The 15,826-nt window shown below is 35.6% G+C and overlaps 4 protein-coding genes across 7 annotated transcripts in view; 2 read left to right on the plus strand and 2 right to left on the minus strand.

The window, feature by feature from the left end:
* On the plus strand, positions 997–2,726 carry LOC104781450. The gene is made up of 6 exons (XM_010506124.2): positions 997–1,292; positions 1,443–1,506; positions 1,672–1,817; positions 1,971–2,031; positions 2,135–2,179; positions 2,301–2,726. The coding sequence occupies exons 1-5, from the start codon at positions 1,146–1,148 to the stop codon at positions 2,149–2,151; spliced, it is 435 nt and encodes a 144-aa protein (XP_010504426.1). The 5' UTR covers positions 997–1,145; the 3' UTR covers positions 2,152–2,179; positions 2,301–2,726.
* Positions 4,872–7,519, minus strand: LOC104781451 (rop guanine nucleotide exchange factor 6-like). The gene is made up of 7 exons (XM_010506125.1): positions 7,008–7,519; positions 6,798–6,914; positions 6,554–6,708; positions 6,392–6,466; positions 6,004–6,285; positions 5,550–5,915; positions 4,872–5,458 (listed from the first exon to the last, which is right to left on the minus strand). Exons 1-7 carry the CDS (start codon positions 7,336–7,338, stop codon positions 5,039–5,041), a joined length of 1,746 nt encoding a protein of 581 aa, XP_010504427.1. The 5' UTR covers positions 7,339–7,519; the 3' UTR covers positions 4,872–5,038.
* LOC104781452 lies at positions 13,313–14,256 on the minus strand. The gene is made up of 2 exons (XM_010506126.2): positions 14,040–14,256; positions 13,313–13,657 (listed from the first exon to the last, which is right to left on the minus strand). Exons 1-2 carry the CDS (start codon positions 14,247–14,249, stop codon positions 13,313–13,315), a joined length of 555 nt encoding a protein of 184 aa, XP_010504428.1. The 5' UTR covers positions 14,250–14,256.
* Positions 15,342–15,826, plus strand: part of LOC104781453 — a 1,908-nt gene continuing 1,423 nt past the window's right edge. For 2 of the 4 annotated variants that reach the window (XM_010506129.2, XM_019244806.1), the window contains exon 1: positions 15,342–15,734. In XM_010506129.2, the coding sequence (XP_010504431.1) occupies positions 15,438–15,734 (297 nt within the window). In that variant the 5' untranslated portion in view covers positions 15,342–15,437. The remainder of the gene's footprint in view (positions 15,735–15,826) is intronic. The other 2 variants (XM_010506127.2, XM_010506128.2) reach the window with 1 other exon arrangement.

Here is a 15,826-nt window from a genome sequence, read left to right on the forward strand (position 1 = left end):
GAATAATGTTGCTATCACATTTGGACTTCTCGACTGAGATAAAAAGGCTATACTGTATATTAAATTATATATCAATTTTTGTAATTTGGTGATGAGAAAGAGAATATATACATCATAAAAACATATGTTATCTGTGGACCTGTGGTTAATAGATATAAAAGAATTCGCGTGTATTGATGCCTTGATGGTGTCTAAATAAGAGTCGGCCATATTTCATGGAGTCATGTTAATTAAAAATAATAAAGTTAACACTTAACAGCCAAAACGGTAAGTCTACTAGATCTTTCTTTGTTTTTTGGGAAACATGCAACAACCAAAAACCGTAACTCTAGCTAATCCATGAGACAAGACATATGGGCAAAGAAAAATATATAATTTGACACAAAATATGTTGGAAGTTTGAGCCAATTTGGAATCGAACGATACATTGCTCAGCGGCTCAGCCGTTACGTTTATTTATTGTTACTATAAACATTTTCGAAGAAGCTATTTACAAAATAAATTATTAGGATCGGACGAAGGAGACTTCTGATAAAATCGTCGAAGAATTATTAGTGCCATAAAACTTTAGGGTTAACGAAGTTAACATCCAATCCGAAAAAACAAGCTATAGGTAGAACCGTTCTTACGAAGGTAGTCTCTCTAACTGTTTTCAGGGAAAAAGACAAAAAGTCTACTACATCATAAGATTCATAACCAAAATAGTTACTTTTTCAATTCGTCCATATTTCATATTTTTCATAAAAGTTAAAAAAAAACATATATATATATATATATTCATAAAGGTTAAAAGAAAACATATATATATATATATATATTCATTCACATATATGATAGATAATATAATACCAAGAAATTTATAAGGAAATAAGGTCAAATATAATAATATAATGAATGCGACAAATAATCTTAGAAGACCGATCACATGTAGTCAAAGTTTTTAACTATAAATATGCAGAGATGACAGTTTATAAGAGTCCCATAAAAAAACTGCAAATCTTCACGTGTCTTCTCTTTTGTTTCATCACATGTTCTCTCCTTTTCTTTGCCTCTCTCTATGCAAATTTAATCCTTTCTCTTTTCGGCACCCCTAAACCTTTTTCTTTAATACATCCATTTTCATTATTCACCTACACAACTTTGGCATGGACAAGAACAAGAACAAGAAGAAGATTGTTTCCGCTTCATCATCTTCGTCTTTCGATCATATATTTGGTCCAAGAGTCTCTGCTTCGTCTTCTTCATCGGCCAATACTGGATTGTTCAAATCCATCTTCCCACCACCGTCTGCAGTAAGTCATCTCAATATTTTTACACTTCTACGATACGTAATCATTGTAAACATATGCATATTACATATACATGGTGTTTAGGAGCTCTAACTTAATATATAGATATTACGTTGAATTATTCTCTCATTTTCTCTTGTTGTGTGCTAAAAGGATCAGTTGGGGAGGCAAGTGGACTTTGCAAGTCAAGGTGGACATGTGAAGTATCAATCTCCAAGTAATTTAAACGTTCACGCGTTCTCTTTCGTACTTTCAGAATTAGTATAAGTTGGGAGTTTAGAGTGTGTCTATTGATTAAATGTTTTACTTATTCTAAGTAAAAGTTAATTTGAACTTAGTCTTTTCCGTCAAATCAAAACTTATATACGTGGTTCATATATAGATAAAAGAGGAGAAAGAAGCAACAAAAAGGAGAAAAAGAGTTACCATAATGAGGAAACAGAACCACCATGCCACTTGAGCTCATCCCTTTACTACGGAGGCCAAGAGAAATATTCCTCTACAACAACGACAACCACCCAAGATACTGTAAGTCGTACTGTTGTAGTCGCATCTATGATCAATAATTCAATATCATATACATAATACCTACGTGACAAAACTTATATTCTTTATTTTGTTATTCTCATGATCAAACTTATAATATTCTTTACTTTTCTCCTTTATTTTTAACTTATGAAGTACAAGAAAGATGGAGAGGAAGGCGATTCTAAAAGTGCATCAAGAGGAAACTGGTGGGAAGGTAATGTTTTCCTATCCAAAATTTATTTATTTATTTATATGTACATCAGTTTGTACATGTACTCAAGGTTCGTTTTTACAAACCTTTGCACTATTTGGTGCAGGGTCGCTTTATTACTAGCAATTCTGACTTAAGAGCACCTGTGAAGGTACTCCAAAATTTCATCATATGAAAAATATTGCATGATATCCAATGCTTTTCGCAATTTCCTTACATAGAGAAAAAACTAAAGCCTGAATTTTATTTTCTGTGACTATTAATTTTTGCAGGAAAGTAAGAGACAAACATGGTCTGCTGCTTAAGAGAGATATATGAAATTTGAAGGATCGCTATATAATAGAAATAAAGTAAAAAATATATAAACTATATAAAGATCCTTCCTAAATTAAAAGAATTTCAAGCCTTTTAACAAAAAAAAATATATAAATAAAAGAATTTAGTATATTGTAAAAGAAGAAGGTACTTGTTCTCGACAAATACAACACTAAGAGAAGTATCTTTCTGATGGAAAAATTAGTGTGTGGCTCCTTTTTCGTCAAATAATGTTTGTCTTCTAATATTTGTACGAAATAAGTAGTTATCCAATAGTGGGGTCTATATATGTACTAAATTAGATGTGATGCTTTATGCTCTATGTTGCCTTGATGCTACATGTAGAAAATAATCTGGTCCATATTTGAAACATATATGATGGAATCGAGTGAACTGAGATAAATTAAACAGACGCTCGCCTAAAACGCGCTTATTTTTTTAATTCGCAAACTGCGCTATAGATTGGATAAATGATATTCAATTTATTAAAAAAATTAGTCATTATGGAGTTGAGTAAACTGAGATAAATAAAGAGAGCTAGCCTAGAACGTGTTTGTTTTCTAATTCGTAAAGTTCGATATAAATAAAGAGAGGTTGACTAGAACGTGTTTGTTTTCTAATTTTCTCTCGCAACTAGCACTACAAGGGAATGAATACGATAAGTAGCCTAGCAATGTTTACCTCAAGAGCTCAAACACACTATACACAAAGCAAAAAGAAGGATAAAAAAAAAAAAAAAAAGAGAGTGATTTCTGATTAGAAAACAAACTCAGACGATGAAATTAGCAGCTGCAATCACATTCTTAGTGTTTACGGTAGTCACAGCATCTGTTGCTGGTCTTGGCGTAAACATTAACAAACCGGTGTTGGATTACAAAGGAAAGCCGGTTAAGCCCAACAGTCCGTACCTCATCAAGCCGGTGACACAACCAAACTTTTGAGTTTCCCTTTTCGAGCGATTCAGAGACACACAATGTCCACGAGTGACAGTACTGACACCCCATCCAGTGGCTGTGTTAATTTCTTTCTAAAGTCAGGATCAGATTACGTACCGTTATCCACCAACCTCAGCATTAGGTTCGAGGACTCCGAAGGTCAATGCTCTGATGAGTCCGGGATATGGAAAGTTGATAAAGAGTCACCTTTCCCAATCCCTGAAATACATAATGACTAATCTATTTATAAATTGAATTTAATATGAAAAGGTTGACTAGATTATATGAAATTCAATTTATAAATAGATTAGTCATTATGGAATTGATGAGATACAAAAAAACGAAGCTCGCCTCGAACGTGTTTAATCTATGTCGCATATTATTACGTCTACCTAATAGAATAGTTTTAAGAGAAGCTCGCCTAATATGTGTTAGTTTTCTAATTCGTAAAATGCACTATAACTAATATGTGTTAGTTCTCTCGCAACTAGCGATATCTTGTATTGCGGTTACAAAATCACTATAACTAATGAATCAATTTTTTTTTGACAGCACACTAAGGATTTATTGTGGAAGCTCTTTGTTGGTTGTCTCATCAGTTAAGAACTGTTCTCTTTCTCACACAATTGGATATCTCAAGTTCCTTGTTGAATTGTGTTGGAAGACTACACTTAAACTTTAAGCCAACATTGGTGCTAGCCTGGTACAAGAATCTATGGAAAAGCCTGTTACTCGAGTCGCCTAAGGAAGTTCTCCTTGAAGGAGATAGCTTGAAAGAACGCGGCACTATGATCCCGTCTTTACGAAGCGGTGGTTACCGGTATTCCATCAGCCTCCTCTCTCCAACTCTCCTGTTAACCGAATCATCTAAACTGCATCATCTCAACTTTTTGAAGTCCCTGCATCATTGCTTGAGGATTTGTGGCATTATGACCCCAACTCCAAGAAGTTGTGGTTACCTCAACCCTTTCAAGAAAAACCCAGCAAGCTTTGAAACCGCAACCATCAATCAAATTACTGACAATCTGAGCTCTTCTATCCTTGCTCAATCCTTCTGCAAAGCCCTACTGCGTGTAGACCCTCTCATCCCGATGAGAGTCCCAGCTTTGGTCTCTTCAACGCCGCTTCGTCTTCGACTCAAGACAGTGGCCATCCCTTCATCCATTGATTTATTCATGGAATATGCAGTGATATCTCTTGACCTCACAGGTTCCAAAATGCTTGTCAGCACTTGGTCCATAGCTCTCAAGTTCCCTCTATCGTGTGCTTTTATCTATCTTTGTTCCTTTGTTGCTGTTAACTTTGGGAAATATCCCTTTATGGTTTTGATTAAACAATTGCTTATGCTTGTATGATTTTTATTCTAATGGAATGAAAATACATGGTGTTTCANAAAAAAAAAAAAAAAAAAAAAAAAAAAAAAAAGTGTTGAAATCAACATGTCAGTATTACTCCCACCTCTACGAGTTCACCTTCAAGTTGTTTATAATAAGTGTATCCATAATATATCAAAGATAACTAAAAGTAAAGCTCCTCTGTTTCAGTTAAAGAGCAATCCAATGGACTGGATCGGATGGCTTGAGTAATAACAACTATCAAAATCACTTCAAAATATATAACATATCACATATGTCATTCAAATAGCAACATCAAGTGTACGTAGATCAAAGGACAAGAGATACTAGAAAATAAAAGAATTAAATAAGCTTTTAACTCGATGATAAAAAGCAGAATAAAAATCCTAATTCCTTAGTTAAAACTCAACCCCGGAGATAATTAGCCAATGCTTTCTTTGGACCAAACCCACAACGTTCCCTAATGTTCCTCCCAGAGAGAAACGGAGCTCTTTCTCCTCTTCCTCCGTTGATGGGGCTTATCAACGGCATTGGTGAATAACTTGGAGTTGATGCTGAGAATGATGGAATTCTGTATGGAGTTGACGTGCCTGAGAATGACACAGAGAACAACGATGGCGCAGAAAGTTTCTTCCTTAGAGAGCCTGAGCCACCATTAGCTGATTCTTTAGACAACAATCTCCATTTGTCTGAACAAGAACCATCATCACCATCATCTTTGCTTATGTCATCAATAAACAACACTTCCTCTATGCGTACACCAATGCTATATGCCAAACTCTCTAATACCCTTGAGTAGCTCTCAAGTATAGACTTCCCTACATCCTGCCAAAGAGTTTCACAAAGTTCAATACTTTTTAAGGATAAGGTTTAAATTTGTAGGTTTAAGTGTGAAGTGAAAGGTTATGAGTCAAACCTTGTTGTATTGGATCTTGCTTGTGTCTAAAGCTGTTTGTCTAAGTCCCGGGAAACGTTGCTTGAGACGGATCAGTAAGCTTTCTGCTCTCTCCGCAAATATTTCCCTTTTGTCACCATCGGTTTGATGCATCATCATCTCCTTCACTATCATCCCCCATCTTGTACTTGTGGATCGATACAGAGAAATCATATGCCTCGAGTGAGCTCTACGCCTCCACACGTACATAGATGCTTCAACTCGATTCACCATTTCTACAACCGCGTGCTCGGATGAAAGATCTATTGACTCAAGCAAGTGATCCACTGAGAAGTTATCCGATGTGATGTTTCTATATAGAAACTCGCCAAGGCATGATCTCCCGTTCTGCAAAACAAGAACAATTCAGCTAAAAGCATTTGTATATTCAACAACTTGAGCGATCTTTGGCTTTGTGTTAAAAGTTATATTAAACCTTTGGTAGAGCTTCAAGGTATGATTGTGGAACCTCCATATCAGCTAAAGCAATGCTGTTGATTGACATACAAGCTTTCAAGATTTGGTTAGTGAATTCACGAGTGTGATCCAGTTTCTTCCTAGATTGCTCGGTGAGTCCATCGGATGGCACACGCGGCAGAGGAAGCCACCATTTGTCTCCGTCTTCACGGAAAGAGTTAGCCCTTGCAGATTCCGCAGCTACAATCCCTTGATCAACGTACCAGAACTCTGTTGTTTCTCCAAAACTATCTAATATTTCCTAAAAGACGTCCAAAAACAGAACAACTCTATTAAAAATCTCACATTTTAAACCAATTTGAAAGCAGTCCACATGAGGGAACAAGAATGAAGGATCAGATTCTTACAATAAGCATATTGTCTAGCTTCCGAAGAGCAGGAAGACAAGTAAAGAGATCTGATCTTGGTCTGCAATTCATCACCTTAAAATCCACCAAAGCATCAATGAAACAGAACACAATCTACATGGACTTTAATCTCACTAAAAGGTGTAGAGTTGAATCAATTACCTCAATCTTGTTTCCATTGGGGACGTTCTGAAAGGAAGGTACCAATTCAACAATGTGATCACTAACAGAGAGAAGAACTTCGATTTCTCTTCTCCACATGGATTTTTTCTCACTTGGGATTGGCTCTAGCCTCCATTGTTGTCCCAATATTGCAGCTTCCATCGTATTGAAATAAAAAAATTAGTATCACAAAGCAAGCTGATTACCACATAAAAACATCACAAACTAAAGATTAAACAACTACCATAAAGATTGGTAATGGCGTTAGAAATAGCCAAAGCAGGACAAACTCCTTCACCAGAACCAGACATGTCTTCACCAAGCAACAACTTGGCCATTCTCTCTTTCAACAACTCAATTTCTACACATACCCAACAAAAAAAAAAGTCAGATTTGAGATTCTTTTCCTAGAGAGAGAGATGATTAAGTTGATTGAGTCAAGATTTTCACAAACCTGAAGTGTCTGTTCCAACTCTCTTAAACCCAAAATCATCGATTTTAGTCGGAGTTTTCTTCTTCATTTCACCAGAACTCTTCCTCCAAGAACCTTGCCCTAACGGCCATCCAAGGATCTGTGATTTCGTCGGAGGAGATGACGGAGATGAAACAGATCTCCCGGAGCTCGATCCAGCACCGCAACTTGAGCTGCTAAGACTTGAATCAGTAGTAGTGGACTCAGTAACTGTATCAACCAAACCAATGATTCGTTTACTCTCACCAAATCTTCTCGACCCGCCTTCAAACCCAATACAGCTAATATTATTCTCCATTTTCGCCACACACATAGAAAAAAGATTGAATTTTTTTAGATACCCAGAAAAGAGGAAGCAAAGGAGATCATAGAGAAGAAGAAGAAGAATTAGTAGTTATTGTGGTCCATGAATTCGAGAAAAATTCTTATTGTTTGTGTTGTTGTTTTTTTTTGTTCTGTCTTTTTAAAAGTTTTGAATTTTGATAAAGAAGGAGAGTCACATGTAAAATCTTAACGTCTCTCTCCGATTTTTTTTATAATTTTATTCTTGAAAAAAAAAAAAATTGGTGAGTTTACAAAGTAGCCGTTATAATCTGCCACGTCGGATTTTCGGACAAGAAGTGTTCCGTGATGTTCCCGCAGTGTTAAGTCCGAAACTTAAAAACCAAGAAGAGAGACTTCTTCTTTTGAATTTCTCCATTTCGTTTTTTTTCCATTATAAATGTTTCCGTTAAACTTTTTTGATCGCATAGATAAAATTTTCTCTACTGACTGAAGTTTGTTATCGTGATAGTGGTTTAAATATTTTAAGAGGGAGCGCTTAATTATTTGGTTTTTGCTTAAGAGTAGTTTTTATGAATGTTTGTTATTACAAATATACAAACTACATATTGTAATGTATACTTAAGACTTAAGAGATGGGTCTTTAGATGCATGTACTCCATTTTGGATAAGTTATTACCAAAGTACCACGTCCGTTTCGCAAATTTCAGCGACATTGATTATCAATTAAAAAAATTATGTTCATTTTATAGTTGCTAACAATTTTTTTTTTCACTAATAAGGCTTTTGTGTTACATTGTTGTTTATTATATCTTCTATTTTTATTCTTTTTGTGTCTGAATTAGATTTGTCAAATGTTCTAGCTTCAGGCGACAACGGCTTTTTACCTCTAGCCAAAAAAATATGTTGTAATCCGCAACAAAGTTAAAAACAAAGAAACTTTGAATGTGCATTGTGGATCTTCACGTCCTAGGTATTGTTTGCTCCCAACTCCTCCACCCTTAGTTAGCAACCTTCTAGTCATACCGATCTCACTCTTAGACCAGTTGGAGATGTCAAACCACCTACGGTTCAGATTCGCGGACAACTAGTAAACCAACAATCAAGCTGCCAGATATTCCTTCGACAAGGAACATTGGCTCTAGTAGGAGCATCTGGCTTCTGAAACAGAAGCATGTTCTTTGTGAGGATGATTTGAGAATGATACGTATTTTCTTGGAATCAAACTTGGATTTTAGATTTCATGTTAACATTTGGAAAATTATAAAGTTTGGTTGTTATTTTACATGGGTTGGAAGAGAATCTCATTATTTTAAAATATTTAAAGTATTAAAAAAACGATAATGTGATTAGATATCTAGTTTGTCAAGAATGTATTTGGAAGGTGGGCATATGCCATGGATACACTATTTGTCTTATGAATAGCGATGGATCATTGTCTTTCTGTTTTAGAATAGACGATCATTTTTAATAAATAAAAAACACATCACTATTCAATATATCTTTATCTACTAAATGCTACCGTTATCCTATACTATGCCATGATTGCCATTCATTTGTGTTTTGCAGGCGACAAGTTTTTTTTGTTCAACCAGTTCTTTCATTCTAAATAAAACAATTACAAAAAGGATACGCACCATCACACATACCCAATATGCAAGACGAATAACAAGAGCATTAAATCAAACAAAGCAAAATAGAGATAGATGATGCGTAGAAAAGGTAGTCGAAATGACCAAATATGCGGAATACCTGGCGACATAAATTTTCATTCACTTGCTTCACAATTCAGTATTCCTTAATTGGTTCAATCGTCACACCATATATTTCTCGTAGCAGCATATGCTTCGGTTTCTACGACACCTAATCTTCCTCGTTGTAATATCATAGTGCTTAGATATAAACATCTAAGAAAATTCGCTTATGAATATTATAAAACAAAAAAACCTCTTTTCTCTCTCACGTCTAAATATCGAGAAACCTTTAACTGATCCTTGTTCTGACGTCGGTGACGCTCCAGCTTGCCGGCGTCACGGCTCTGGTTCCTTCTCCGCTGCCTTCTACTTGTTCTGCTCTCTGCTTTTCCTTTGTTGTTACATATCTCAATCACTTTGAATCGATCAGATTCATTCTCAAACCCTCTCTCCTCCATTGAATAGCTTTAACGCCAGATCCTCTTCTAGAGATAGACGGCGAGGGAGTCCTCTATCAACCCTCATCCCGACTCAAGCCCTCTCCCCAAACCCTCTTTTGAGCCTAGTAAACCCGGCGCTTTCCCAAAGGCAGAGATCTGAACAAATCCTCGCTTTGCCTGAATCTCTCTATCTGGGGTGTAAGATGACGATGCTCGGTATTGTCGTTCCCTGGATTAGAAGGTTATGTCCGCGAGAAACCGAAAAGGTGAGGCTACTTCCGCCCCTCTCCAAACCTTTTGCCGCTGCGAAGACTTGGTACTCCAGACTCTCGCCGAGCCTGTTCCCACTGGTGCCCAGAGGCTCCAATCGGAATGACTACTCGCCAGTTCGCCGCCACTCCATCGCCACCTCCGGCTTGGATGCGATGCTAGAGTTCCCGCTAATGGACCTACATCCATGGTTAGGCCCAGTTATCACCTTTGGGCCCATTACCAAAAACACTGCTCCATGTTCTCATCCTTTAAGGACCAGGTCTGTATCCTTAACCTACTTACGAATGTTATCCTTTTGGTTGCATCCGTTTAATTATCTTGAACACCTGCTGCCGATGTTTGCTTGGTCATAACCCTTTAAATATGTGATTTCGCTGACCCACCCTCGACAATATATGACTAGTGTTAGAACTTCCCTACCTAGTCTTGTTCTTAAAAAGCTTAAGTCAAGTTCAATTCTTTTAGTACCGATTTTCTCTGCTTGGTCAAGTCGAGGTCTCGTCGGTAGCAGAACATTGGTGGCTTTAGAGTTGCTTGTTATTTTTGTTCGTCGAGGTCGGTCTTTTAGCTCTGTCCAGATGCTTACCTCGTGGAAACATAACCATGAATCTGATCCGACAACTTGTGTGAACCCTTTTCTTAAACCTTTTGATCCCCTGTATCACCCACTGCCATTAGATCGAAAGCTTGGGTCTGTTGACTTTCTCCAGGACCAAACTGATTACAAGCTTTGTGTGGAATTCATTTACCTCCATTGCCATGTGAGGGATGACCCACCTGCTTTGTTACGGCTGGTTTTCCATTCCCAGCGTTCCCCGGCTATAGCTTCATCTAAAACCATGAGGTATGTTCCTAAAAGCTTAAAGGGCTTTGATCCCATGCTTTTGAACCCTCTCATGCTGGCACAAACCCCCACAAGCGTTCCCCCATGGGACACCTTTTTACAAGCTCAATCGCGTCTTCCGCTAGAGCCGCTTTTGGCCACCCGCTGGTCGAGGATATCGTGAAGTTTGACTTCAAGTACGAGTCCACCTTGGTTCCAATAGACTTATCAAATATTGTAAAATTTGTTCAGTTTGAAAATCTCTTTGTTAAATTCATGGAGCCCCTATCTTTAGCTTTCTTTGTTTATCTTGAATTATGTTGTAAGAACCCTCTTCTTGCAGAGCTCTCATTTGAATGAAAATTCTCATATTTGCCAAAAAAAAAAGGATATAAACATCTAAATCACAAAGAGAAATTCAAAATTTGCACACTGAACTTCAATAGTTATTACCAGAAATTGAATATAATAAATTATTATATATTTAGTCAACTTATTTTAAATATAGAATCAATTAGTGATTTTTTTGGAATATAAAGTTAATTTATCTAACAAAGGGGATTTATTTCCAGAGTGTGGATTCGAATAGAAGATTGGGCAAATGAAATAAGACAGAGCAAATAAATCAAAGACAGAACACATGTGATTAAAACTTTTAATGATTTCTTCTTGTCATGAACCAGCGTTGAAGAAGTCACACGTAACTTTGGATTCTCACAATACCGCAACGGATCAATTCATGATTACACGAATGCTATATATTCACATTTCGACTCACTAGAGACATTTTGGGATACTTCTTCTTACATCATGCGTAATTTTTCTATTTTAGGAATGCTAATGTACTTGCGGATCATTTGGCACGACAAGTTCATATTCAACCGCATATGGTTATTTTTATAATTTTTTTTTGTTTTAAAAAAAAGAAAAGTTAAATGTACCTAATCTATAGTAACTAAAAAAGACACATGAAATTCATTCATGGCTTAAAATACTCTTATAACTTTATATGTCGTTGGGTTGTTAAAAAAAAAATTTGTATATGTCATTGTATTATCGCAGGATATTATTTAACTATGAATTTATATATGTTTGGTGAGACTTCTTTTAATATATATATATATATATATTAGTCAAACTTCCTTATAAAAAAGTAGTCAAAACCCTAATTTTTCTCTCTCGCCTCTCTCCTCTAAAAAACACAAAAGTCGCCGCCCCTGGTTTTTTGGCCAATGTCTGGTGGCTTTATAGCCCCGGCGTTGTGCTTTTCTTATTGCTGTTCTTCTTTCTAGTGTAGTATACTTGTCAGTTGTGTAGTTTTTTGAGCTGTTTGGCTTTTCTCAATGAGATCGAAAGCAGATCTACTCTGTTTTTCCGGTGTAGATTCGTTGATGACTTTGAAGATGATGATGTCTTGCTCGATCTACCTGTGTTTCGGCTTTGTTTTTCCAGTGATTTGTCCTTGTTTTGCCGTGTTCTCTGAGTCTCGCTCGTCCCGAAAGAAACAGATCTGGTCCATCGAGTTGGTCGATGGTGTTTGTTGGAGATGTCTCTTCAGTTGGGAGGTGCGGTCGATTCTTCTGTCCAGCAATTGAGATCAATCTCATCAAATTAAGCTAGTTTGGTTTATCCCCGACTTGTTTGATGTTGGCTTTAGATGTTGTTTCTTGTTTATTCTACTGGTTTGTTAAGTCATCTAGTCTAGCTTTCGATCTCGAGGAAGTTACGGTCGGGTCTTCTGTCTAGGTTAGGATAGCTTTAGGGTATCTCTTTATTGTTCGTTGAATCTTTAAACCAAGTCTCCTACCACCGCCTTTAGTCCAAATAATAATTAGGTCTTTTCTGTGGTTTGTCTGTTCTTGTAAGGCTAACCTCTTGTGGCAAATGACCACATGTGGGGACGCAAAATCCTAGATGTAGATTCTCGGGTTAAGATTAGGTGGTTAGGAATTAGATTCATGTTCCTTGCTTATTGTGTTCGAGGTAATCGTTTTTAGTTGGGCTAAATCTTCGTGGTGGCCTCTATCCTTGGGTCTCTTCCATTTGCGTTTGCAGGTCCTTTCGACATTGACTCTTGAGTACTTAGTCCCGCGACTAATGTTCTCTTCCGACTTCTCCGATGATTTTGAGAGCTTTTTTTTTTGCTTTAGTTTTTTCCTGTTTCCCGTGTATTGGGTTTAAGCTTCCGGGGATATCTTTGTTTTCCGCCGGCTTTAGGATTTCAAAAACGCATTCCATCTTTGTATTTTACTTTGGTTTAATATAATGAAAATGTTCTAGTGAANAAAAAAAAAAAAAAAAAAAAAAATCAAACTTCCTTCATCTATATATATTCATTCATAATTCCTATTATCTAAAAGGACTAACTTATTGGTTGTAAGAAAATGTTATTTTTTAACTGTATGAGTCTTAAATGATCTGTTGTGTCCTTACTGTTGTTAAAAAAACTTCAAAAGTCATGTTTCACTCAGTAATTATGATCCTAACTAAAACCATTTCCAATGTATATCTCTATTTTTTTATTTAAAAAGAGTAACTCTAAAATAGAGCATTAAGTTAGTGTAAAAAAATAAAGGTTAGAATAGAATTGCTCTAAAGAGCAATTGGAGCAAATGTTGGTCTATAATAATGTTTTGACTATGAAATAGAGTGGGGTTAGAAATGCCTTTATGAAAAACTTCAAAAAAGTTTTATTCATTGAACCGATAAGTCATACAAGAAAACAACTCTATAAGCAAACAAATGATTTACATTAGTAATCGAATTCCAGTACAACTAGCCATACTTAATTTTTCCAATAATAACTTGAATAATAGATAATAGTTTGACAACATTTGTGTTATAGAAAGTGAAAGGAGACTGTTGTATCAGTCCATTCTTTTTCCACTCGTCTTCGCATTTGCGCATATAATTTGAGCCATATGTTGCAGATATCTGAGCTATTGATGCATACCTATCGTCTTCTGCTTCCCCATAAGCTTTTTGGAAATAAGCAGATGCTAACTGGTAATACTTATGACAAAAAAATATTCGTCGAGCTCCAATCGGACCACTAAACTTCTGGCGAACTTTGTTGATCTGTCTGGTTGCATTGGTCACTTGGATTTGGCATTGAGAAATCTGATAATAATTCTCAATAAGAAATCAAGACATTTTTATTTTTAGAGAATAAATAAAGCAAATCTCTCAATTTTCATGTTTATGTCTTGTTCCCTTCATAATAGTTATTTAGTTTTAGTGTTTTTGTTCTACACAATTAATTATATATACTAGATTTTGGTCCCACACGTAAATTTATTATATACTTTTTAATAGTATAGATTTTAATAATTCTATACTTTTATATAATATAGAATTATAAAAATTAAAATAGAGACTGGATATTGTAAATATTTTTCAAACACTGTTTTTCTACCTATATACTTTGTGTGTTTTAGATATACCATTATAGAAATCTCTACAGAATAATTGAAATAAATAAAAACTAGTTATCTAACGTTACCGCAATCACAAGCACGTCATGAAAGTCGCGTGCGTCTAATATACGCGTGTCTGTTCCAATGTATTTCAAGCAGAAATTCACGTCTTCCGTCTCTTTACAAAATTCATACATGTCGTTGATAAGCATTGCATTTGCAGTTGTAAACTCAAAGAACATGAATAATAATAACGAGAAAGGAAAAGTTATGTGTTTGATGAGTATTGTAGCCATATTTGAAAGTTAAGAGGATACAAATGTGTTTTGGGATTTTCTCTTTGGTATGAATTAAACATTGTATTTATAATAATGATATTGAAAGATAGTAATAAATTACGAAAATTTATTACTTTGAATAGAAGAATACTAAACTGGTAATAGAATAATAACGGTTAAAAAATCTTAATGCAGTAAATGTTTGGAATAACAGACCACCACAACTTTGAAACGTATTTGAACTTTACAAAATACCTTAAGACCATCATTAACGGGAAAGTTGCTTTATTTTTTAATTAAATTTATATATTTATTATTTTTATTAATATTGACCAGTAATTAAGTGACACTTGTTAGAAAATTTTGAGAACCGTTTCCTTCGGAAGTAATCTGAGACTATCCTCATCAGTAAAAAATCCACAGAGTTTCTTAAAAACAAAATAAATTAATAAATTAATATTTTAATTGTTTGATTATATTTAATTTTTTAAAGAAAGTTGAACTAATGAGGATAGTCTAATAATGCAAGAAAGGTTTCAAATGTTTTTTGATGAAGAAACGTTTCTCTCCTCACTCATAACTTTTCATTCACTCATAACTTTTCATTACTTTTTGATTTTTTTATTGTAAAAGTTTCTAATAAGAAACACCAATGAAGATAGTCTGAGCATCCATTTTCTTGCTTTCTTATTTTATTTCCTCCCTATATTAATTTTCTATTAATGAGTATTTTGATGGGCACTCCCTAGTGAAAGTGCTCTAGGCTGCAGCAACCTAGTTGGGATTCTCACCCCCCCGTTCAATGAAGATTACGGCTGCCATTAATTCTTTAAAATTCTTCAACACATATATATATATATATATATATATATTTGCATATAAGGCTTTTTCTCTAAGCCCAAAATGAATAGCAAGCCCAAAAAGTCATGGATTTAGTGGGAAATCAACCTATCGTTCTCATTTGCGTTTTTTTTCTTTCAATGTTAGTCAACCTTTCAGCTTTTCTAATTGTGGGGCAGAAATTACGGATTTTAATAAAATAAAAATAAAAAAGACAGAAAGCAAATATTTATTACTATACAATGTCTATTGAGCTGTCTCTCCTCAATTGAAACCTTAATAAAGAGAAGCCTCTCTGCAACATTTATAAGAGTATATAACACACAACGAAACCTATCTCTCTCTGTCTTTAAAAACACTGTCGTTATGGTCGCGCCGCCTGTAGCCGCCGCCGCGTCCTTAGAGCTCTCTTTTCCGCTCCCCGCCGTCGTCGAACAACCAATGGAGAAAGTCCTATCAACCCCGAGTGAACCCACCTTCCCGAACGAGTTCCCTTACGAATTCGTCGACTCCTCAATCTTTTCCTCTTCTCCAGAGGACTCAACGGAGACGGAAGACGAAACAACCGACGACGAAGATGACTTCTTAGCCGGTTTAACTCGCAGACTCCCTCTCTCAACTCAGCGCCTCTCTTCTCCTTCCTTCGTCACCGACAAGGCTCAGGTTTATTGAAAAGCTTCACTCTTTAAGTCTTCAAATCTTATCTCCTAATGTAAAACTAAACACTCAACAGTTTTTTTTTTTTTTTTTTTTTT

This window comes from Camelina sativa, chromosome 4, assembly GCF_000633955.1.
Source record: "Camelina sativa cultivar DH55 chromosome 4, Cs, whole genome shotgun sequence".
Classification (NCBI taxonomy): Eukaryota; Viridiplantae; Streptophyta; class Magnoliopsida; order Brassicales; family Brassicaceae; genus Camelina; species Camelina sativa.

Excerpts from the sequence above, each read along its gene's own strand:
- LOC104781450 (XM_010506124.2), top strand. The coding sequence starts at position 1,146 with ATGGACAAGAACAAGAACAAGAAGAAGATTGTTTCCGCTTCATCATCT. Across the intron at positions 1,293-1,442 it reads TCTTCCCACCACCGTCTGCA|GATCAGTTGGGGAGGCAAGT; the intron begins GTAAGTCATCTC and ends GTGTGCTAAAAG. Across the intron at positions 1,507-1,671 it reads TGTGAAGTATCAATCTCCAA|ATAAAAGAGGAGAAAGAAGC; the intron begins GTAATTTAAACG and ends GTTCATATATAG.
- LOC104781452 (XM_010506126.2), bottom strand. The coding sequence starts at position 14,249 with ATGGCTACAATACTCATCAAACACATAACTTTTCCTTTCTCGTTATTA. Across the intron at positions 13,658-14,039 it reads ATGACGTGCTTGTGATTGCG|ATTTCTCAATGCCAAATCCA; the intron begins GTAACGTTAGAT and ends AATTATTATCAG.
- LOC104781451 (XM_010506125.1), bottom strand. The coding sequence starts at position 7,338 with ATGTGTGTGGCGAAAATGGAGAATAATATTAGCTGTATTGGGTTTGAA. Across the intron at positions 6,915-7,007 it reads AGTTGGAACAGACACTTCAG|AAATTGAGTTGTTGAAAGAG; the intron begins GTTTGTGAAAAT and ends GGGTATGTGTAG. Across the intron at positions 6,709-6,797 it reads CGCCATTACCAATCTTTATG|CTGCAATATTGGGACAACAA; the intron begins GTAGTTGTTTAA and ends ATACGATGGAAG.